Source organism: Astatotilapia calliptera, chromosome 17 (genome assembly GCF_964374335.1).
Source record: "Astatotilapia calliptera chromosome 17, fAstCal68.1, whole genome shotgun sequence".
NCBI classification, from domain to species: Eukaryota; Metazoa; Chordata; class Actinopteri; order Cichliformes; family Cichlidae; genus Astatotilapia; species Astatotilapia calliptera.
The window spans coordinates 39,099,942-39,121,421 of NC_137438.1; the positions used below are offsets into that span (position 1 = coordinate 39,099,942).

Here is a 21,480-nt window from a genome sequence, read left to right on the forward strand (position 1 = left end):
CACCTCGGGTAATATTTACAACATTTTTTCTCCATCAGATATTGACGGCTCAGGTATCGGACACAGGGCGTTATGTGTGTGCAGCTGAAAATGTGGCTGGAAGTGCAGAAAAAACATTTAATCTCAATGTTCATGGTGAGTTACTCCCTTTTCCTTTTCAGCTTAAATGTGTCACAACCAGTGTTGGTCAAGTTACTTGAAAAAAGTAATCAGTAACTAATTACTGATTACTTCCCCCAAAAAGTAATCCTGTTACTTTACTGATTACTTATTTTCAAAAGTAATTAATTACTTAGTTACTTTTTAAAAACACGGTTTACAACCTGAAGAGGTGATAAAGCGATAGATCTTTCAGCCCAATTCTACTTTTTCTACATAATCCATCATACAAAATGTAATCAGATGGAAAAATCTCTTTTTAAAACTTGTTTATTAGTTTTAATCTTTTAACTTTATGCATCAAGCAAACATTTAATTATATGCAACGTTCTCTGACGGGAAGAAATTAGTTTAACATTTAAACCTATTTTCTGCACATTCCAGCACATAAAATAAAATATTTTGTGTGTTTACACTCAGTCTTTCAAATAGATGCAAGTAAAACACAGCAGAAAATAAATAAAGTCAAAGACTCAGCGGTCCTGTTGCTCTATTTTCACCTGTAAAGCAGGAGTGGGGTAGGCGGAGGGTTACCCTGGTGCAGGTGTGCCGCGGTCAGTGGAAGAATCCGCGAGTTTCTCTGTGAGTTTCCCATTACGTCGTAGCTACTCGGTGCTTGTTTGGAAGTTTAGGGGTTTTTTTCGCTGTAAAAAGAAGTTTTCTTCCCACGCACAGCGGACACTAATGTTTTTGTCACTTTTTATGGAATCAGACTCAAAGTAAGGTCAGTACTTCCACGCTTTAAACGCTGCACGCTCATACTCTCTCTGCACTGATATATGATCCATTGTTGATCTGCACACAGCTGTTGTCACTAACGTCGCACTCGCTTACGTCACTGTCATGAGACATTCTCGCAAAAAATCAGGTTTTAGTAACGCAGTAACGCAGCGTTCCTACGGGAAAGTAACGGTAATCTAATTACCATTTTTGCAATAGTAATCCCTTACTTTACTCGTTACTTGAAAAAAGTAATCGGATTACAGTACATTTGTTCATGTTCTGCCCATCTCTGGTCACAACATGAACAAATGTAGTAAAATACTTTTCCCTCATGTGATCACAGCAAATTAAATATTTTTGTCTTCTGCCTGCTTTATTGAACGTTCCTCGTCTTTTTTCGTTAAGTGCCTCCCACCATTATCGGCCCGAGTTCTGAGAATGTGACGGTGGTTGTGAACAACTTTGTGGCTCTCTCCTGTGAAGCTACTGGCTTCCCTCCTCCAACACTGGGCTGGCTCAATGGCAGGGGCCCAATTCAAGCTAACACCAATGCACTCATCATGCCAGGTACTGTGAAGGAGTTACTTTCACCTATAGACTCACGATATCAAAAATACCTTTATGCAGACGATAAAATGACATGAAAATCACTGTTTCTCTGTGTCTGCGTGTGCCTGCAGGTGGACGCACTTTACAAATCCTGAAAGCAAAAGTGTCCGACGGAGGAAAGTACAGCTGTGTGGCCCTGAACGCAGCAGGAGAGGCTCACAAACACATCTACCTCACTGTTTTCGGTCAGATTGTTTCTGCAATGGTTTTATTGCACAGTGTAGCTCCGTGTGTTGTCTTCAATTGATGCTGATTTACCTCCTCCCCCGCAGTTCCTCCCAGCATCCGAGACAATAGCGGGGACTCTCCTGTGGTGGTGAATGTGCTTGTTGGGAAATCTGTAACTCTGGAGTGTGAATCCAATGCTGTGCCTCCTCCCGTCATCACTTGGTATAAGAACGGCAGAGTGGTGACAGAATCAGCCAACCTGCGTGTTTTGGCTGAGGGACAGATCCTCGAGATCAAAGGTTCAGAGGTGAGAGACGAATGGAAACCAGCGATGATGTGTCGTGTCCCTCTGCTGGATTAAAAGCACCTAACCAAAGTGTTGAATTAACTATTTATATGTTTTTTATCTGTTTTGCATCTGTCTGTATTTTTCAGGTGTCTGATACAGGACAGTACGTTTGCATGGCCACCAATGTTGCCGGGCAAGTGGACAAGCACTTCCACTTGAACATCTATGGTAGTCTTTCCTAAATATTTACATTTTTACAAATCTGAAAATGCACCAGGAACCTATTTCAACCAGTGTCCACCTGCAGAATATTATTAAAGATATGTCTTTAAATTTCTTCTTTCTCCAGTACCTCCCAGTATCGATGGCCCAGCAGAGGAGACAGTTGTGGAAACCATCAGTAATCCGGTCATCTTTAACTGTGACGCGAGTGGAATCCCTCCACCCACGCTCACTTGGCTGAAAAACGGGCGCACCATAGGTAAACCTGTGTGCAGGTTTAACTGAACCACAAAAAAGGTTTTTCATCTGTTAATGTTGTCCTTTTTTTTATTAAAAAAACACACGAACTTCATATTTCCTTTAGAGAACTCAGAGTCTTTGGAGATGCACATCTTCTCAGGGGGCAGCAAACTGCAGATCGCACGCTCGCAGCTCTCTGACAGCGGCACTTACACATGTGTGGCCTCCAACGTGGAGGGCAAGGCCTACAAGAGGTACCGCCTAACCATACAAGGTAGATGGACATCTTTATCTTTAAAACCCTGCTAATGCCTTTCTAGATACACTATATTGCCAAACATATTCGCTCATCTGCCTTTATCAATATGACCTTGAGCTGCATCCCATTCTTAATCCACTGGGTTTAATATGACATTTGCTCACTCTTTGCAGCTATGTTACACACAGCTATGCTAACCCGGGTAATTTGCTCTTAGTTCCTCCCAGTATCTCTGGATCAGAGCTACCCAGTGAGATGGGAGTCCTGCTAAATCAAACCATTCAGTTGGTCTGTCAAGCTCAGGGAACCCCAACTCCGACCATCCAGTGGCTGAAGGACGGGGAAGCCATCAACAGTACGGGAAGCAAGGGGCTCAGGTAAAGAATAGCACAATGTGCAATACACACAAAAATACATATACAAGACATATATTTTACAAATATATGTATGTATGCTCAGGATCAGTGGAAATGGCAGCAAACTCACTGTACTACGAGCTCAGACTGCTGACGGCGGCAAGTACACCTGCGTGGCCACCAACGCTGCAGGAGAAGAGGACAGGATATTTAATCTGAATGTGTATGGTGGGTTCAACTCAGGATTCAAACATAACGCATATCTTTGGCGCAAATATTCTTTTATATAACGGATCCTGCCTCCCGTCTCCCAGTGCCGCCTGTGATCGTAGGCAACAGTGCGGCTGCTGAGGAGCTCGCAGCAGTTCTGGACAGTTCTGTGAGCATCGAGTGCGTCGCAACAGGCTCTCCCCTGCCTCAGCTAAACTGGCTGAGGAACGGCCTGCCTCTGCCAGTCTCCTCACACATACGTCTCCTCTCTGCTGGGCAAGTGCTTCGGTACGTCAGCAGACAGTGCGCGGAGGATGAATTTCTTTCTTTTGAAATATGCAAATGTATTAGTCTGAAACATTCTTATCTCGACTCTGGCTTTAAAATCTCCCAAATCATCAAAACAATGTCGTCATTGAAGATTGAAAAGGTTTGAAAAATGGGGGATTGGTTTAAATAGGAAACCTCTTAAATTTACACATCGTACAAATTTCCTGTCAGGGTGGCGCGCACCCAGGTGTCTGATGGTGGACGATATACCTGCGTTGCATCAAACAGGGCAGGAGTGGACAACAAACATTATAACCTGCAGGTGCACGGTGAGTCTGAAAACTTGCTACGTCAGCAAGAAACTGCAAGCGGCCGCATGTTCTAGAGTTGTATAGCTTTCATGTTTATTCATACTTTTCAGATATCCTCCAGGCAAACTGAGAAACAAAGGCTAACGAGTTGTTAAATTACCCTCCTCAGTCCCTCCCGGTCTGGATGGAGCAGGGAGCACAGAGGATGTGACTGTGGTCGCAGGAAACTTGGCTTCTCTGCTGTGTATTGCTGATGGGACCCCAACGCCCACCGTTTCCTGGCTCAAAGACGGAGCGACTCTAGTCCCCGACCGCCACGTCGTTCTCCTAAACTCGAACACCAACCTTCGTATTAGACGGGCTCAGGTTGGCGACACGGGACGCTACACCTGCGTGGCTAACAACACTGCTGGTGAAGCGAGCCGTCACTTCAACCTGAAAGTTATGGGTGAGTGCAATCAGACTGTAGCTCTCCATTATCCAGCTTCAGCTGCTGATGCATGGACGACTAAAAAAATGTTACTTGTACTTTCTAAGATCCTCCGCGCATCGAGGGCTCTGGTGTACCTGCAGAAGTGTCTGTGGTGGTTAATAATGTCCTGGAGCTCCACTGTGAGGCCACGGGTATACCTACGCCCTCTCTGACCTGGCTCAAGGATGGACGCCCGCTCCCACAGACAGACAGCCTGCGCCTCCTCCAGGGAGGAAAGGTGCTCCGTGTGGCCTCAGCACAGGTCAGAGACTCGGGACTGTTAAAGTGAAATTTTGTTGCTCATACAGCATCGTGTGATTTTTATATAAACACTCACTGGAAACTTTATTAGTACACCTTGCTAGATGTTTGCATCCCTTCTGCCTTAATAATTCTTCATAAATTCAACAAGGTGATGGAATTATTCCTCAGATTTTGGTCCATGTTGACATGATAGCGTTGTGCAGTTGCTACACATTTGTCAGATGATCCATGATGTAGTTCTCTCTCCAGACCATCTGGCACTTCTCCTTTGCCCCGATGCTCAATGGATATTTTCTCTTTTTCTGACCATTCTCTGTAAACCGTAGACATGGTTGTGTGGAAAAATCCCAGTATTCCCTAATCTGATGCTCAGTTTGAGCTTGACTGCGGCTAAATGCACTGTGCAGCCATGTGATCGGCTAACTAGATATCTGCATTAAATACCAGTTGAACAGGTGTGTCTAAAAGAGGCCAGAGAGTGTACATGAATGGTTTTTGTGTGTTTTTTTTCCACTGTTCTCACACTTTTGATGCTCAGCTGGAGGACACAGGCAGATACACCTGCTTAGCAAACAGTCCAGCGGGAGATGATGACAAGGACTTCCTAGTTCGAGTGCATGGTGGGTAACATAGACGTTTAGCGCAAATTGCAATATGCAAACTATTTAAATTTATGGAAATTTCAATTAAATTGGTTCCATTACAAATACAAAAGGGAAGTTACAGTGTTGCAGTTATTGAATTGCTTAGAAATGTTTCTCGTTGTCATGCACATGTGTGCACAGTTTGATTGATCGTGGGCTACAGATGGTTAGAGCTCTTTTGTCTGCCTTTTCAGTTCCTCCTAACATTGTGGGAGAGAGTACACCTCGGGATGTTTCAGTGCTGCAGAACAGACAGGTGACCTTAGAGTGCAAGTCTGATGCTGTTCCACCTCCAACGCTGACCTGGCTCAAAGATGGCCAACAACTGCAGGTCAGAAGTCAAACAAAAGAAGAATAGCAACACGATGATACCTGGTGAGGTAAATAACCTTATCTGCCCCGTTGTGCAGGCCTCTGCTCGTGTGCGTGTTCTGTCTGGTGGCCGCTACTTGCAGATCAACATGGCAGAGCTCAGCGACAGAGCTCAGTACACCTGCGTGGCTAGTAACATCGCTGGCCAGACCACGCGCAAGTTTAACCTGACTGTCAATGGTACGCTTATGTATTTATAGAAATAAATTCCTCCTTTATTAGTTATGGAGTTAAGTAAAGTTCAAAAACCAGTAACACCTGTCCCTTCAGTGGCCCCAGTTATCAAGGACGGACCCCAGTCAGTGTCGGTGCACGTCAACAAGCCAGCGGTGCTTGAATGTGTAGTGAGTGGAGTCCCACCACCTCAGGTCACCTGGAGGAAACATGGAGCAATATTGGCAGGAAACAATCCCAGGTAGGTTCCTCGTCTCAAACTTTTATCATAGTTCTTCAACCTTCACAGAGATATTTCACATTGGCAGATTCAGGGTTTCACTCATGTTGTGAACACGTGTGCAGGTACACGTTTGCTGAGGATGGGTCTTTGCGCATCAACTCCACTCAGGTGACAGACACCGGTCGCTACCTGTGTATGGCAACCAATCAGGCTGGAACTCAACGCAAGAGAGTGGATCTGCAAGTATATGGTGGGTGGCAAACAGTGTTGGGGAGTAACGGAATACATGTACCGCCGAGTAACTGTATTCTGTTACAGTTACCGTTTTAAGTGGTATTCAGAATACAGTTACTTTGTTGAAAGTAAGGCTATGAACTCTAGATTTTGGGTGTCCACGCCGGTGGCAACCAAACAAAACGCGCATTAAGAGGCTCTCATGTCTGTGTCTCAATCTCGCGGCCCATGTCACCTCGACTTGCGGCCACATAATGACGTAAAGAAATATTAAAAAAAATTATTCACAAAAATGATTTAATATGAAGGCAACAGGCAGAGTGTTGCAGGCATCGCTCTAAAGAATGTAGCCTCATGGGTAGTGTAGTCCGTGCCGCAGGGAGAATGGACTGCCATACCCGTGATGTGTCTGTGAGCGAGGGAGGGAGAAAAGGAGTCGAAAAGTACGAGATGTCACCGAGCAGAAACGGGAGATGGAAACATATATATATATATATATATATATATATATATATATATATATATGTATATGTGTATATGTATGTGTGTATATATATATGTGTGTGTGTGTATATATGTGTGTGTGTGTGTATATATATGTATAAAAAAAACACCCAGCACGCCCCTGCGGGCGGTTTATCCTTCAAGCTCGGGTCCTCTACCAGAGGCCTGGGAGCTTGAGGGTCCTGCGCAGTATCTTAGCTGTTCCCAGGACTGCGCTCTTCTGGACAGAGATCTCCGATGTTGTTCCCGGGATCTGCTGGAGCCACTCGCCTATCTTGGGAGTCACCGCACCTAGTGCTCCGATTACCACGGGGACCACCGTTACCTTCACCCTCCACATCCTCTCGAGCTCTTCTCTGAGCCCTTGGTATTTCTCCAGCTTCTCGTGTTCCTTCTTCCTGATGTTGCTGTCATTCGGAACTGCTACATCGATCACTACGGCCGTCTTCTTCTGTTTGTCTACCACCACTATGTCCGGTTGGTTAGCCACCACCATTTTGTCCGTCTGTATCTGGAAGTCCCACAGGATCTTAGCTCGGTCATTCTCCACCACCCTTGGGGGCATCTCCCATTTTGACCTTGGGACTTCCAGGTTATACTCCGCACAGATGTTCCTGTACACTATGCCGGCCACTTGGTTATGGCGTTCCATGTATGCCTTGCCTGCTAGCATCTTGCACCCTGCTGTTATGTGCTGGATTGTCTCTGGGGCATCTTTACACAGCCTGCACCTGGGGTCTTGCCTGGTGTGATAGACCCCAGCCTCTATGGATCTTGTGCTCAGAGCTTGTTCTTGTGCTGCCATGATTAGTGCCTCTGTGCTGTCTTTCAGTCCAGCTTTGTCCAGCCACTGGTAGGATTTCTGGATATCAGCCACCTCCTCTATCTGCCGGTGGTACATACCGTGCAGGGGCCTGTCCTTCCATGCTGGTTCCTCGTCTCCCTCCTCTTTCTTGGGTTTCTGCTGCCTGAGGTATTCACTGAGCACTCGGTCAGTTGGGGCCATCTTCCCAATGTATTCTTGGATGTTCGTTGTCTCATCCTGGACTGTGGTGCTGACACTCACCAGTCCCCGGCCCCCTTCCTTCCGCTTAGCGTACAGCCTCAGGGTGCTGGACTTGGGGTGAAACCCTCCATGCATGGTAAGGAGCTTTCTTGTCTTTATGTCAGTGGCTTCTATCTCCTCCTTTGGCCAGCCTATTACCCCAGCAGGGTACCTGATCACGGGCAGGGCGTACGTGTTGATGGCCCGGATCTTGTTCTTACCATTCAGCTGACTCCTCAGGACTTGCCTGACCCTCTGCAGGTACTTGGTGGTTGCAGCTTTTCTAGCGGCCTCTTCATGGTTCCCATTCGCCTGCGGGATCCCCAAGTACTTGTAACTGTCCTCTATGTCTGCAATGTTGCCTTCTGGTAGTTCAATCCCCTCAGTTCTGACTACCTTCCCTCTCTTTGTTACCATCCGACTACACTTCTCCAGTCCGAACGACATTCCAATGTCATTGCTGTATAGCCTGGTAGTGTGGATCAGTGAATCGATGTCTCGTTCACTCTTGGCATACAGCTTGATGTCATCCATGTACAGGAGGTGGCTGACAACTGCTCCGTTCCGTAGTCGGTATCCGTAGCCAGTCTTGTTAATGATCTCACTGAGGGGGTTCAGGCCTATGCAGAACAGCAGTGGGGACAGAGCATCTCCTTGGTAGATCCCGCACTTGATGGTGACTTGTGCTATGGGCTTGGAGTTGGCCTCTAGTGTTGTACGCCACATCCCCATTGAGTTCCTGATGAAGGCTCTTAGGGTCCCATTGATCTTGTACAATTCTAGGCATTCCAGTATCCAGCTGTGGGGCATTGAGTCATAGGCCTTCTTGTAATCAATCCAGGCAGTGCACAGGTTGGTCAGTCTGGTCTTGCAGTCTCGGCTGATTGTTCTGTCTACCAGTAGCTGGTGTTTTGCGCCTCTGGTATTCTTGCCAATTCCTTTCTGTGTCCCGCTCATGTATTGACCCATGTGACTGTTCATCTTAGCCGATATGATGCCTGACAGGAGCTTCCATGTAGTACTGAGGCAGGTTATTGGTCGGTAGTTGGAGGGGACCGGTCCCTTCTTGGGGTCCTTGGGGATCAGGACCGTCCGGCCTTCAGTTAGCCATTCCGGGTGTATCTCGTTAACTAGCAGCTGGTTCATTTGTGCTGCCAGACGCTCGTGGAGTGCAGTTAGCTTCTTCAGCCAGTAGGCGTGAACCATGTCGGGCCCTGGTGCTGTCCAACTCTTCATACTGGAGACCCTTTCTTGGATATCTGCCACTGTGATGGTTACTGGACCCTGTTCAGGGAGGTCGCTGTGGTCTGCCCTCAGATCCTCTAGCCACTGAGCATTGCCGTTATGGGTTGCATCCTTCTCCCATATGCTCTTCCAGTATTGCTCCGTCTCCAGCCTTGGTGGTGCTGTTCTCTTATTGTTCCCTTGCCACTGAGAGTACACCTTTGCTGGTTCTGTGGAGAACAGCTGGTTTATTCTCCTGCCTTCTATCTCTCTGGTGTACCTCCTCAAGCGGCTGGCCAAGGCTGTGAGTCTTTGCTTGGCAGTTTCCAAGGCCTCAGGTATGGACAGCTTGCTGTATTTCTTAGGCACCTTATTCGTCGCACCTTTCTGCAACTCCGTTAGTTGGCTAACCTCTCTCCGTGCTACTTTGATCTTGCCCTCTAGCCTCCTTCTCCATGGAGGGTACTGCCCCTTGTGGCTGTTCAACTTGTAGCCAAGCATCTCACTGATCACTGCTGCTGTATTGTAGATCAGCTTGTTAGTGTCGGTAATCGTGGTTGTAGGTATTGCCCGTAGTGCTGCATTAACATCATCTAGCAGACCTTCTGAGGGTACTTCACGTAATCTTGGTAACCGGCTACGGGGGATCCAGGTTTCAAGCTTGGCCATGATCCTATTTTTCAGGTCAGTTCCTCTCGCACTCAACGATCCTTCTCCTATCACACTTGGGGCTATGTACCCAATCTCAGGTGGGGGTGATGATATCTCCCCCCTGACCTGGCGTCCTGACTCCTCCTTGCCGTAGCATTTGTGTTGTACCTCGTCAATCTCTAGCTGTGAGAGCAGTCCCTTCTTTCGAATGTTGGAACACTGAGCTACTAGTTGTTTCGCCGTCATTGTGGATGTTGGGTATCGAAGAATCCATAGGTCCCTCATCCTATTCATGTAGCCCCTTCCGCCGGGGTTACTTGCGTAGTAGCATTCCAACAACGCCCTGTTTTCGTCCCTTGCCCACCGATGCCTTCTTGTTCCAGTAGCCCACTTTTCGTCAGGGTGCCCTGGTTCCTCAACACCTGACGCGGACCTTGTTGATCCGGGCGACGTCCGAGCCGGCATGCCTTCATATTTATCTGTCTCGCTCATGTCTGCGGTAGGCTTGCTTAGCATAGGGGGTCTAGCCTTAGGACCCTTACTGGATACAGACGCCCCAGGCAGGAATTGAACTTGCGATCATGTTCAGATGTTTTATGGCTAACATGAAGCCTTCACTATAAATGCTAAGATGGACTTAATTTATACTGAATATAAGGTTGCGATCCTCTGTTCCAAAGGCGTGTAGTCTAACCACTACGCTATCCAGCTATATATATATATATATATATATATATGTATGTGTATATATATATATATATATATATATATATATATATATATATATATATATATATATATATATATATATATATATATATATACACACACACCAGGGCCCGACATGGTTCACGCCTACTGGCTGAAGAAGCTGACTGCACTCCACGAGCGTCTGGCAGCACAAATGAACCAGCTGCTAGTTAACGAGAGACACCCGGAATGGCTAACCGAAGGTCGGACGGTCCTGATCCCCAAGGACCCCAAGAAGGGACCGGTCCCCTCCAACTACCGACCAATAACCTGCCTCAGTACTACATGGAAGCTCCTGTCAGGCATCATATCGGCTAAGATGAACAGGCACATGGGTCAATACATGAGCGGGACACAGAAAGGAATTGGCAAGAATACCAGAGGCGCAAAACACCAGCTACTGGTAGACAGAACAATCAGCCGAGACTGCAAGACCAGACTGACAAACCTGTGCACTGCCTGGATTGATTACAAGAAGGCCTATGACTCAATGCCCCACAGCTGGATACTGGAATGCCTAGAATTGTACAAGATCAATGGGACCCTAAGAGCCTTCATCAGGAACTCAATGGGGATGTGGCGTACAACACTAGAGGCCAACTCCAAGCCCATAGCACAAGTCACCATCAAGTGCGGGATCTACCAAGGAGATGCTCTGTCCCCACTGCTGTTCTGCATAGGCCTGAACCCCCTCAGTGAGATCATTAACAAGGATCGATATTCGTATCGATATTGAACCGTTCGATACAGTGCTTTCGGTTCGGTACGCATATGCTTGAGGGTCCTGCGCAGTATCTTAGCTGTTCCCAGGACTGGGCTCTTCTGGACAGAGATCTCCGATGTTGTTCCCGGAATCTGCTGGAGCCACTCGCCTAGCTTGGGAGTCACCGCACCTAGTGCTCCGATTACCACGGGGACCACCGTTACCTTCACCCTCCACATCCTCTCGAGCTCTTCTCTGAGCCCTTGGTATTTCTCCAGCTTCTCGTGTTCCTTCTTCCTGATATTGCTGTCATTCGGAACCGCTACATCGATCACTACGGCCGTCTTCTTCTGTTTGTCTACCACCACTATGTCCGGTTGGTTAGCCACCACCATTTTGTCCGTCTGTATCTGGAAGTCCCACAGGATCTTAGCTCGGTCATTCTCCACCACCCTTGGGGGCATCTCCCATTTTGACCTCGGGACTTCCAGATTATACTCGGCACAGATGTTCCTGTACACTATGCCGGCCACTTGATTATGGCGTTCCATGTATGCCTTGCCTGCTAGCATCTTGCACCCTGCTGTTATGTGCTGGATTGTCTCTGGGGCATCTTTACACAGCCTGCACCTGGGGTCTTGCCTGGTGTGATAGACCCCAGCCTCTATGGATCTTGTACTCAGAGCTTGTTCTTGTGCTGCCATGATTAGTGCCTCTGTGCTGTCTTTCAGTCCAGCTTTGTCCAGCCACTGGTAGGATTTCTGGATATCAGCCACCTCCTCTATCTGCCGGTGGTACATACCGTGCAGGGGCCTGTCCTTCCATGATGGTTCCTCGTCTCCCTCCTCTTTCTTGGGTTTCTGCTGCCTGAGGTATTCACTGAGCACTCGGTCAGTTGGGGCCATCTTCCCAATGTATTCTTGGATGTTCCTTGTCTCATCCTGGACTGTGGTGCTGACACTCACCAGTCCCCGGCCCCCTTCCTTCCGCTTAGCGTACAGCCTCAGGGTGCTGGACTTGGGGTGAAACCCTCCATGCATGGTAAGGAGCTTTCTTGTCTTTATGTCAGTGGCTTCTATCTCCTCCTTTGGCCAGCCTATTACCCCAGCAGGGTACCTGATCACGGGCAGGGCGTACGTGTTGATGGCCCGGATCTTGTTCTTACCATTCAGCTGACTCCTCAGGACTTGCGTGACCCTCTGCAGGTACTTGGTGGTTGCAGCTTTTCTAGCGGCCTCTTCATGGTTCCCATTCGCCTGTGGGATCCCCAAGTACTTGTAACTGTCCTCTATGTCTGCAATGTTGCCTTCTGGTAGTTCAATCCCCTCAGTTCTGACTACCTTCCCTCTCTTTGTTACCATCCGACTACACTTCTCCAGTCCGAACGACATTCCAATGTCATTGCTGTATAGCCTGGTAGTGTGGATCAGTGAATCGATGTCTCGTTCACTCTTGGCATACAGCTTGATGTCATCCATGTACAGGAGGTGGCTGACAACTGCTCCGTTCCGTAGTCGGTATCCGTAGCCAGTCTTGTTAATGATCTCACTGAGGGGGTTCAGGCCTATGCAGAACAGCAGTGGGGACAGAGCATCTCCTTGGTAGATCCCGCACTTGATGGTGACTTGTGCTATGGGCTTGGAGTTGGCCTCTAGTGTTGTACGCCACATCCCCATTGAGTTCCTGATGAAGGCTCTTAGGGTCCCATTGATCTTGTACAATTCTAGGCATTCCAGTATCCAGCTGTGGGGCATTGAGTCATAGGCCTTCTTGTAATCAATCCAGGCAGTGCACAGGTTGGTCAGTCTGGTCTTGCAGTCTCGGCTGATTGTTCTGTCTACCAGTAGCTGGTGTTTTGCGCCTCTGGTATTCTTGCCAATTCCTTTCTGTGTCCCGCTCATGTATTGACCCATGTGCCTGTTCATCTTAGCCGATATGATGCCTGACAGGAGCTTCCATGTAGTACTGAGGCAGGTTATTGGTCGGTAGTTGGAGGGGACCGGTCCCTTCTTGGGGTCCTTGGGGATCAGGACCGTCCGGCCTTCAGTTAGCCATTCCGGGTGTCTCTCGTTAACTAGCAGCTGGTTCATTTGTGCTGCCAGACGCTCGTGTAGTGCAGTCAGCTTCTTCAGCCAGTAGGCATGTATATATATATTAGGGGTGCAACGATATTCGTATCGATATTGAACCGTTCGATACAGTGCTTTCGGTTCGGTACGCATATGTATCGAACAATACAACATTTGTAATTTATTTTATCAACTTTCCTTCTGACGATGCTGTCTGTGTTGAGCGCTCAGTGAATCTGCGTTCGACTACTCCGCCTAGCGCAGATCCACTGAGCGCTCAACACAGACAGCATAGTCAGGAGGAAGAGCGCAGGGCAAGCTAGCGAGACAGAAGTTAAGCTCTCCTTGCAAGATGGACCTCCCCCACCCTCATTCAGATCTGGCGTTTGGAATTATTTTGGTTTTCATGTGACGTATGACCCTGAAGGTAAGCGAGTCATGGACTAAAGTAAAACAGTATGTTGGATGTGCCATGCAATGCTTAATTACATTGGTGTGAACTAGTGTGTTAGCGCAGTTAGCTCGTTAACGTGTTGGCCGTCTAGCCCCATGCACGGGGCGATCGGCGGTAGCTCGTTAACGGAGATTTGCCGTGTTGTGGCGTTAAGGTCATTTCAACGAGATTAACCTGAAAGCACTAGCGGGAACACAACGAATATGACTGCACATTTACGCCGACATCATCCTAGTGCAAAGACAAAAACAACAAGCATGCTACTAACTTTAGCCGAGTCATTTAGACAGCTGTTTAATATGCTGCTGAGAATATAGCCCAGAAGAAGCGGATAGTATAGCTTTTATTTTGGAAAGAGCCATTTCTCTGTAATAAACTCTCTTTTCCAAAGATGAGTGATTCCTCAATCAGATACAGGGCTTGCAAAATCGCTAGCCCGACGTCCCGGAGCTAGCGAAAAATCTCTCTGCCCTGCCCGTCGGGCTATTGTAGGAAAAATATATGTCAATGCTTTTGCATTCTTTCAGAAATGTAGCTGGGTAATTATGTCATTGGCATCGGTGAGCCACTGTCAATATGTGACATATTGAAATCGCGTTTGAATTTGCGCTTGTTTTTTTGCTTTCACTTTGCAATGACAGCACTGATCTGTGAGTGATGATAATTTGTGCACCAATTCCTCTGACATCGTCTTATTAATCGTTAGCTTACTATGCAAACATGACAAGTGAAATCTCCCGCAGCTTAAACATGTGAGAGGTTGATCGCGCAGAGAATCGCTGAGCTTATGTGAGTCCGTGTGTAAAAGCAGCAGGATATATATTTGACTACGATGACCTGGATGACTGAGAACCTTCACAGACAGATATATATTTTAGTTCTGCTGAGCCAAATAAGACAGGTCAGGGTGAAGAAGTGACAGCCAAAGAAAAGCTTACCACAAAACGGAGAAGTTATGACAAATCAGACTATAAGGCAAAAAGAAAGTGCAGCTTTATGGTTTCATGGACAAAATAATTTCTGTGGCTGCAATATGACGAGCTAAATAACCAGGGCTGCACATAAGTGGTCCGCAGGTGCGCATTCGCTGTCAAAATAAAAAACACGCACAAGGGTTAGGGTTAAATTTAAAAACTGTACTTTTGAGTTAAAATATATATTTATAATTTTAATAAATGACAAATTAAAAAGGCATGAACATTTTTTTTGTATCGAAAAAATATCGAACCGTGACACCAAAGTACCGAACCGAACCGTGAATTTTGTGTATCGTTGCACCCCTAGTTGGTACGGAGAGTAACCTTCAGTAAAAGTAATAATTCACACAGCAATAGTTCATTCATGTAGTTGTAAAAAGCCTGACAGTATATTAAGTAATCCAAAGTATTCAGAATACGTTACTCTCATTGAGTAACGTAACGGATTACGTTACAAAATACATGTTGGGCCATGTAATCTGTAATCTGTAGTGGGATACATTTTAAAAGTAACCTTCCCAACACTGGTGGCAAATATGTACCATAGATGTATTCAAATGACAGTTACTTTACTACTGCTTCCTGTCTTTTAGTGCCTCCTTCCATTGCTGATGGTCGCACCAATGTCACAGTTATAGTCAACGTTCAGACCACTCTGTCTTGTGAGGCTACAGGCATACCCAAACCCACTGTCAGCTGGAGGAAAAATGGCCGACTTATAAACACAGACCAGAACCAGAACATATACAGGTCGGAGTTTTCTCCTTCTCTTTCCTAGTGAAATATATTCAAATTTGTCTCAGAAAAAAACAAAACCGGCTCACTTTAAGTGTATAGAAATACTAACGCCATCTCTTAATCGTTTCCAGATTACTGTCATCGGGCTCACTGGTAGTTATAGCGCCCACAGTGGAGGACACGGCTGTGTACCAGTGCGCTGCCTCTAACGAGGCAGGTGAAGACACCAGATCCATCAACCTGACTGTGAACGGTGGGTAACACAACAGTTATTTACAGATTCCTTTTGTTTTGTGTTAATTAAGTTAATTTTCTTTCTAATAAGTAATGGATCGTTCATCTGTGCGAGTTTATTCTACATTGTGGATTTTCATATTGCATCTGTTCCTCTAGTTCCTCCGTCAATAGCAGATGAACTCACAGAGTTAGTTGTGACCAGGCTGTCCCCGGTGGTCATTCCGTGCACTGCGTCTGGCATCCCGGAGCCCACAATCCACTGGAGCAAAGCTGGCATGAAGCTGCCCATAGAGGGTCTGGGATATAGCATCCTGGCAACAGGTATGTTTTAAATATACCCACTGCTGATGAACTCACCAAACCAAAGTGTCAGTGAAGGTTCTCTGTCATCTAGGTCATCGTAATCTAAGGAGCTCGGACAGAAAAGCGTCTGGACTACTTTAAGTTTCTTGAAGACGTTTCACCTTTTTCAGTTCTGAGAGCAACTGGTGGAGTCCCAGATTTTAAGACCAAAGGGAGTGTCCCCAGGAGGGTCCTGGACCCCCTATTGATCCTTTGCCTAATCACATGAGTCATAGTGTAAAAACGGGTGTGGGTCACAATCAGCCAATGTTTGGGTGAACCCATTGTGAGACCTAGCTCCATCCTATCGTGTGATTTACTGAGACAAGACAGCTCCTTGAAAAAACAGAACGAGCTCACTCACTCAGATTTTGCGCTCTGCCTCACCGTCACATATTTTAATTACAACAAGGATTTTACAGACAAAACATGGCTGTGCAGTGGGCTCCCTGGTGTCACCTATTGTAGCCAAACTTAACATGGAGGAAGTGGGGAAAAAGTCTCCCATACAGGTATGTTGATGACACCTGGGTCAAAATCTAAATCCAGGAAGTAGAATCCTTCACTGCTCACATCAGCTCAGTGGATAAAAACATAAAGTTCACCTGTGAAGACACAAAGATGGCAGTTTGCCATTCCTGGACTGTGCCGTGGGCTTTGAAGGGAATGGAAACCTCAACATTGAAGTTTACCAGAAGCCCACACACATGGACCAGTACCTCCACCCTCTGGAACACAGACTTGGAGTGATCAGGATCCTACATCACTGGGCAGAACATGTTCCCCTTTAGCCAGAAGGGAAACAAAAGGAACACACGCATGTAAAGAAAGCTCTTAAAACATGTGATTATTTCCTCAAGTCAGCAAAGATGCACAGAAAAGGTCAGAAGCTTAAATAAGTCCAGACGCTTTTCCCCCCCGAGCTCCTTAGATCACCGAACCGAAGTTTGATTAAAACGTAAAATTCCCTTTTTAATGGCCTTAAATTTGACTACAAATACAACAAAAAGTAAGACAAGCGTCTCCTAAAGGGCACATGTCAGGTTACTTTGTGTGTATTTTAGCTGTAGATAAGATGTCGAGGAGGATTTTGATGCCTGTCTTTAAATATTTTATCTGCTGTTCGTGTCGATCTGCATTCAGGTCCGATAGAGATCACCTCAGCCGAGCTAACTCATGCTGGACGCTACTCATGTACAGCTCAGAATGCTGCAGGCTCCACCCACCGCCACGTGCAGCTCACAGTCCAGGGTAAAAAACGAATTCTTCAGGGTTCACCGCTTAAATCATTTTTATTTTAGAGCTCTTGATTCTGATTGAGAGGCTTGTTTTTTTTTTGTTTTATTTGGAGGTTTATTCTTTTGTTCTTGATCATCACTACTTTCCAAACCTTCTCCTCAGAGCTTCCAGTGATTGAGTCCCATCCATCAGCACTGGATGTGATCCTGAATAACCCCGTAAGTCTGCCCTGCAGAGCCACAGGCTCACCCACACCTACCATTACCTGGCAGAAGGAGGGCATCAACATACCCACTACAGGTAAATAATTTTGTGTTTTTGTCAGTTGGTGTAAGCAATCAGTCGTGAAATTTTGGCTCTGGCTTCGTGCTAGGTGGTAGGTCCACTATACTCCCTAATGGAAGTCTGCAGATCTCCAAGGCATCACTATCAGACTCTGGAATGTACATATGTGTGGCTCAAAACCCTGCTGGCACAGCGCTCGGCAAGACCAGACTCAGAGTGCAAGGTAGGTACTTTTATGTTGAAATTTCAACCTCACGATCATAATACCAGTTGTGTACAAAATGCACCCAAAGTCACTGAAATTCAGGTTTCCCACGATGTCAACAAATATACTAATGTACTAACCCCACACATTTCTCCTTGCACCTGAAGTCCCTCCAGTGATCAGCTCAGACACTCGGGAATATTTGGCACCTGTGGACTCCTCCGTGACGCTGCGGTGCCAAGCTGACGGCTCCCCTCCCCCCTCGGTCACGTGGCACAAAGACGGGCGCGTGCTGAGTGAAACCGTACGCCTGAGGGTTCTCAGTTCAGGATCTCTGCAGATCGCCTTCATTCAGCCGAGCGATGCCGGGAGATACACTTGCACTGCTGCCAATGCAGCGGGCACTGTCAACTTGGAAATGAGCCTTACTGTGCAGAGTAGGTTCCAGTCATTGAAATGACGTGATTTGACACATCACACTACATTTGTGGTGTTAACGTTTTCTATAAAGATGGATGGGTGATGCATGGATGGTTCCAGTAGTTCTGCTTCTTCAACACAGCATCATTCAGATTTTATACTCACATCCAGACATATAGTCCCAATCAAAAGTTTAAGACCACTTGAAAAATGGCAAAAAAATCCTATTTTGCATGGTTGGATTTTAACAAGGTTCCAAGTGGAGCTTCAACATGCAACAAGAAGAAATGGGAGTGAGATAAAACATTTTTTGAGCATGCAATTTACTGAAAACGACGCTTAAACTGGTTTTAAACTTTTAATCGGGAGTGTATAGCAAAGCAAAGATAAAAAAGGGTGACTTGGTTTTATCCTAATCTCTTGCAGTTCCTCCGTTCATTCGTGGTGGAGAGCAGGAGGTCGTGGTGGTGGAAAACAGTCAGGTCCAGCTTGTGTGTTTGGCAGAGGGCGTCCCTCAGCCAAAACTGTCCTGGGAAAAGGACGGTAGTCCTGTCAGCGAAAGCGCGGGGGAGTATACGATCCTGCCATCTGGTGAGCTGGTTATTGACAGTGCTCAGGTAAAAAATAGAAACACTGAATAGTATTTTGTTTTGATCATATTTAACACACGAGTTTGACCTATATGCTCCTTTTCCCTTCACCCTGCCCCCGCCTTTTGGTGAACCAGCCTGAAGATGCAGGAAGTTACACCTGCGTTGCCACTAATTCAGTCGGGCAGGACAGTTGGACCGTCACCCTGTTGGTTCATACTCATCCCATCTTCACTGAGCTTCTTGGGGATGTGGCCCTGAACAAAGGAGAGCGCCTCACGCTGTTCTGTGGAGTCAGTGGCATCCCCCTACCCAGAATCACTTGGGCCTTTAATAACAACATCATCCCAGGTATGAATCGTTGTAAACGGAGAGGTTTCCTTTCGTTATTTCTTAATCTTTGTCATTTCATTTTATTTCTTTTCTGCCATTGATGCTTCAGTTCACTACGATCAAACGAACGGTCACAGTGAGCTGGTGATCGAGAGAGTGAGCAAAGACGATGCCGGCACCTACACCTGTGTGGCAGAAAATGATGTGGGAACCATCAAGTCGCTGGCCTTGGTCTATGTCAAAGGTAAAAGCATGCTTTCATGAACTATTTTGATGCTGTTGCATCTCTCTAAGCTGCTCTACACTCGACCTGATCTGCCTGTTCTTCAGAGCCTCCGATCATCGATGGGGACCTTCACTCCAACCGCATTGAACCCCTGGGCGGGAATGCAATCCTGAACTGTGAGGTTCGAGGAGACCCGCTGCCAACCATCCAGTGGAGCAAAAATGGAATAAACATCCAGATCAGCTACCGAATCCGTCAACTGGACAACGGCTCCCTGGCCATCTATGGCACAGTGGTAGGAAGACAGCTCTTTTGTGTAAGACAAAGGTGAGCTTTGGAAAAGGTCACGGTGATTTCATTTACAATGTGTGTGGCAGAGTGAAGATGCGGGAAACTACATGTGTGTGGCGACAAATGACGCTGGTGTGGTGGAGAGAAGTGTCACACTTACCTTACACAGTGAGTGTTTAACCGTGTCAGGATGCAGCACTTTTAATTATAGCGTTTTTGTAGCAGTGATAGATGTGATAGAAGCACGCTGCTCTTCCAGGTGCACCCGCAATCATTGTAGAACCCGTGGAGACGGTGCTGGATGCCGGAACCACGGCTGTGCTCAACTGTCAGGCGGAGGGTGAGCCTACGCCCATGATAGAGTGGTCTCGCCAGGGGCGCCCCCTTCTGGGCAACAACCGCTTCTCTGCCTTATCTAATGGCTCCCTCAGGATCATCAGTGCGCAAAAGGAGGACACAGCTGAGTACGAATGCGTGGCAAGAAACCTGCTTGGATCAGTGCTGGTCAAGGTCACTCTTACCATACGGGGTGAGCAGTTTTTAGTTTATTCTTACATCTGCATTCAGAAATGGCAAAATCGGTCCATATGCATGCTTTCAATATTTTGGTGTCTAAAGGGACCTAACGCCAAGTGCCAAAGTTAATTAACGTTCTTGTCAGTCCATGGCGGCTTCTCGGAGTGGGCAGAGTGGGGTCCTTGCAGTGTGTCATGTGGTGTTGGTAACCAGAAGAGGCTCAGGCAGTGTAACAACCCTTTACCTGCCAACGGAGGCCGCCACTGTGCAGGATCAGACACAGAGACACGCAGCTGTCAGGGGAAACCCTGCCCAGGTGAGACTGAAACAGGGCCTAGAACCAAGTGTTTACAAAGGAGACCGTGTGCAAATGTCACATGCGGAACCAAATCTCTCGTCCCTCCACAGTGAATGGTAACTGGTCAGAATGGTCTCTCTGGGAGGAGTGTTCACGTACATGTGGTGAGGGCAACAGAACCAGGGTCCGGACCTGCAGTAGTCCTCCGCCTCAGCATGGAGGCAGGCCGTGTGAGGGGAAGGCAGTGGACGTGGTCATGTGCAGGGTCAGGCCATGTCCAGGTGAGGAAATGCATTTGCATGCGCAGGCACACACAGTTAAAAACAAGAGAACCACTGTCATTAAAGAGAACTTTAATTTGAGGGTGTTTGCTAAAGTATAAATATCTTAATATTCTAGTTTTTGATGAAACTCCAGCTCTTTGGGCGTTTGCACACATCTTGACTTGTTACCTAATTCTACTTATACTTCACGTAGCAGGCTAGCCTGTGTGGACAAACAGATCTAATAATATTCATGAAACAAATATGAATGTTTTTTTATGTCATTTCCAAATTTAATTAAACTTTCTTTTCTGATTTCCATGAATTTTTCCTGTTGTTAAACTGCAGATCTGTTGGGGTTTTTTTTCTAGCAGCACTGTGTTGCTTTATTCTGCTGTGTATATACATATATGTATGATGGACTGTAGGTTTATGCTCTTATAGTGGGAGGTAACTGGGGTTCTTGGCTACCGTGGAGCCCATGCAGCGAGACCTGCGGTAGGGGCGTGCAGTCCAGGATCCGTCTCTGCAACAACCCTCCTCCAGCGTTCGATGGGTCACAGTGTGTGGGCACAGACACCCAAACACAAATGTGCAAGGAGAAGCCTTGTCCCGGTAAGGACGCGATTATGCTTCGAGAAAAATCTCCGCTCCAGCCTGGATTTAGGAATTCGTTAAACGAATCAGATTTCAGTTTTATACACTTTGTGTCCTCCAGTGGATGGAAAGTGGTCGTCCTGGGTGAGCTGGGGAGCCTGCAGTGTTTCCTGTGGGGGGGGTACTAGACAGAGGACACGCCTCTGTGCCAGCCCCGCCCCTCAGCACGGCGGCAGACAGTGTGAGGGCAACGACGTGCAAATCGACTTCTGCAACAGCGACCCCTGCCCCAGTGAGATACCTGAACTGCTACTGACTGCTTAG

The 21,480-nt window shown here is 46.9% G+C and overlaps 1 protein-coding gene across 1 annotated transcript in view; it reads left to right on the plus strand.

Annotated features, from left to right (window-relative positions):
• The window catches only part of hmcn1 (hemicentin 1), a 99,933-nt gene that overhangs the window by 68,761 nt on the left and 9,692 nt on the right, over positions 1–21,480 (plus strand). The window contains exons 57-91 of the mRNA XM_026146195.2: positions 39–135; positions 1,288–1,449; positions 1,563–1,676; positions 1,764–1,966; positions 2,095–2,176; positions 2,298–2,429; positions 2,535–2,684; positions 2,887–3,046; positions 3,129–3,253; positions 3,340–3,523; positions 3,737–3,834; positions 3,986–4,264; positions 4,354–4,550; positions 5,091–5,172; positions 5,391–5,527; positions 5,607–5,748; positions 5,839–5,983; positions 6,088–6,215; positions 15,170–15,326; positions 15,446–15,567; positions 15,708–15,872; positions 17,037–17,144; positions 17,295–17,432; positions 17,506–17,640; positions 17,790–18,059; positions 18,469–18,659; positions 18,770–18,983; positions 19,075–19,209; positions 19,296–19,486; positions 19,569–19,650; positions 19,742–20,011; positions 20,144–20,314; positions 20,407–20,577; positions 21,004–21,174; positions 21,278–21,448. Coding sequence (XP_026001980.2) covers positions 39–135; positions 1,288–1,449; positions 1,563–1,676; positions 1,764–1,966; positions 2,095–2,176; positions 2,298–2,429; positions 2,535–2,684; positions 2,887–3,046; positions 3,129–3,253; positions 3,340–3,523; positions 3,737–3,834; positions 3,986–4,264; positions 4,354–4,550; positions 5,091–5,172; positions 5,391–5,527; positions 5,607–5,748; positions 5,839–5,983; positions 6,088–6,215; positions 15,170–15,326; positions 15,446–15,567; positions 15,708–15,872; positions 17,037–17,144; positions 17,295–17,432; positions 17,506–17,640; positions 17,790–18,059; positions 18,469–18,659; positions 18,770–18,983; positions 19,075–19,209; positions 19,296–19,486; positions 19,569–19,650; positions 19,742–20,011; positions 20,144–20,314; positions 20,407–20,577; positions 21,004–21,174; positions 21,278–21,448 — 5,479 coding nt within the window. The remainder of the gene's footprint in view (positions 1–38; positions 136–1,287; positions 1,450–1,562; positions 1,677–1,763; positions 1,967–2,094; positions 2,177–2,297; positions 2,430–2,534; positions 2,685–2,886; positions 3,047–3,128; positions 3,254–3,339; positions 3,524–3,736; positions 3,835–3,985; positions 4,265–4,353; positions 4,551–5,090; positions 5,173–5,390; positions 5,528–5,606; positions 5,749–5,838; positions 5,984–6,087; positions 6,216–15,169; positions 15,327–15,445; positions 15,568–15,707; positions 15,873–17,036; positions 17,145–17,294; positions 17,433–17,505; positions 17,641–17,789; positions 18,060–18,468; positions 18,660–18,769; positions 18,984–19,074; positions 19,210–19,295; positions 19,487–19,568; positions 19,651–19,741; positions 20,012–20,143; positions 20,315–20,406; positions 20,578–21,003; positions 21,175–21,277; positions 21,449–21,480) is intronic.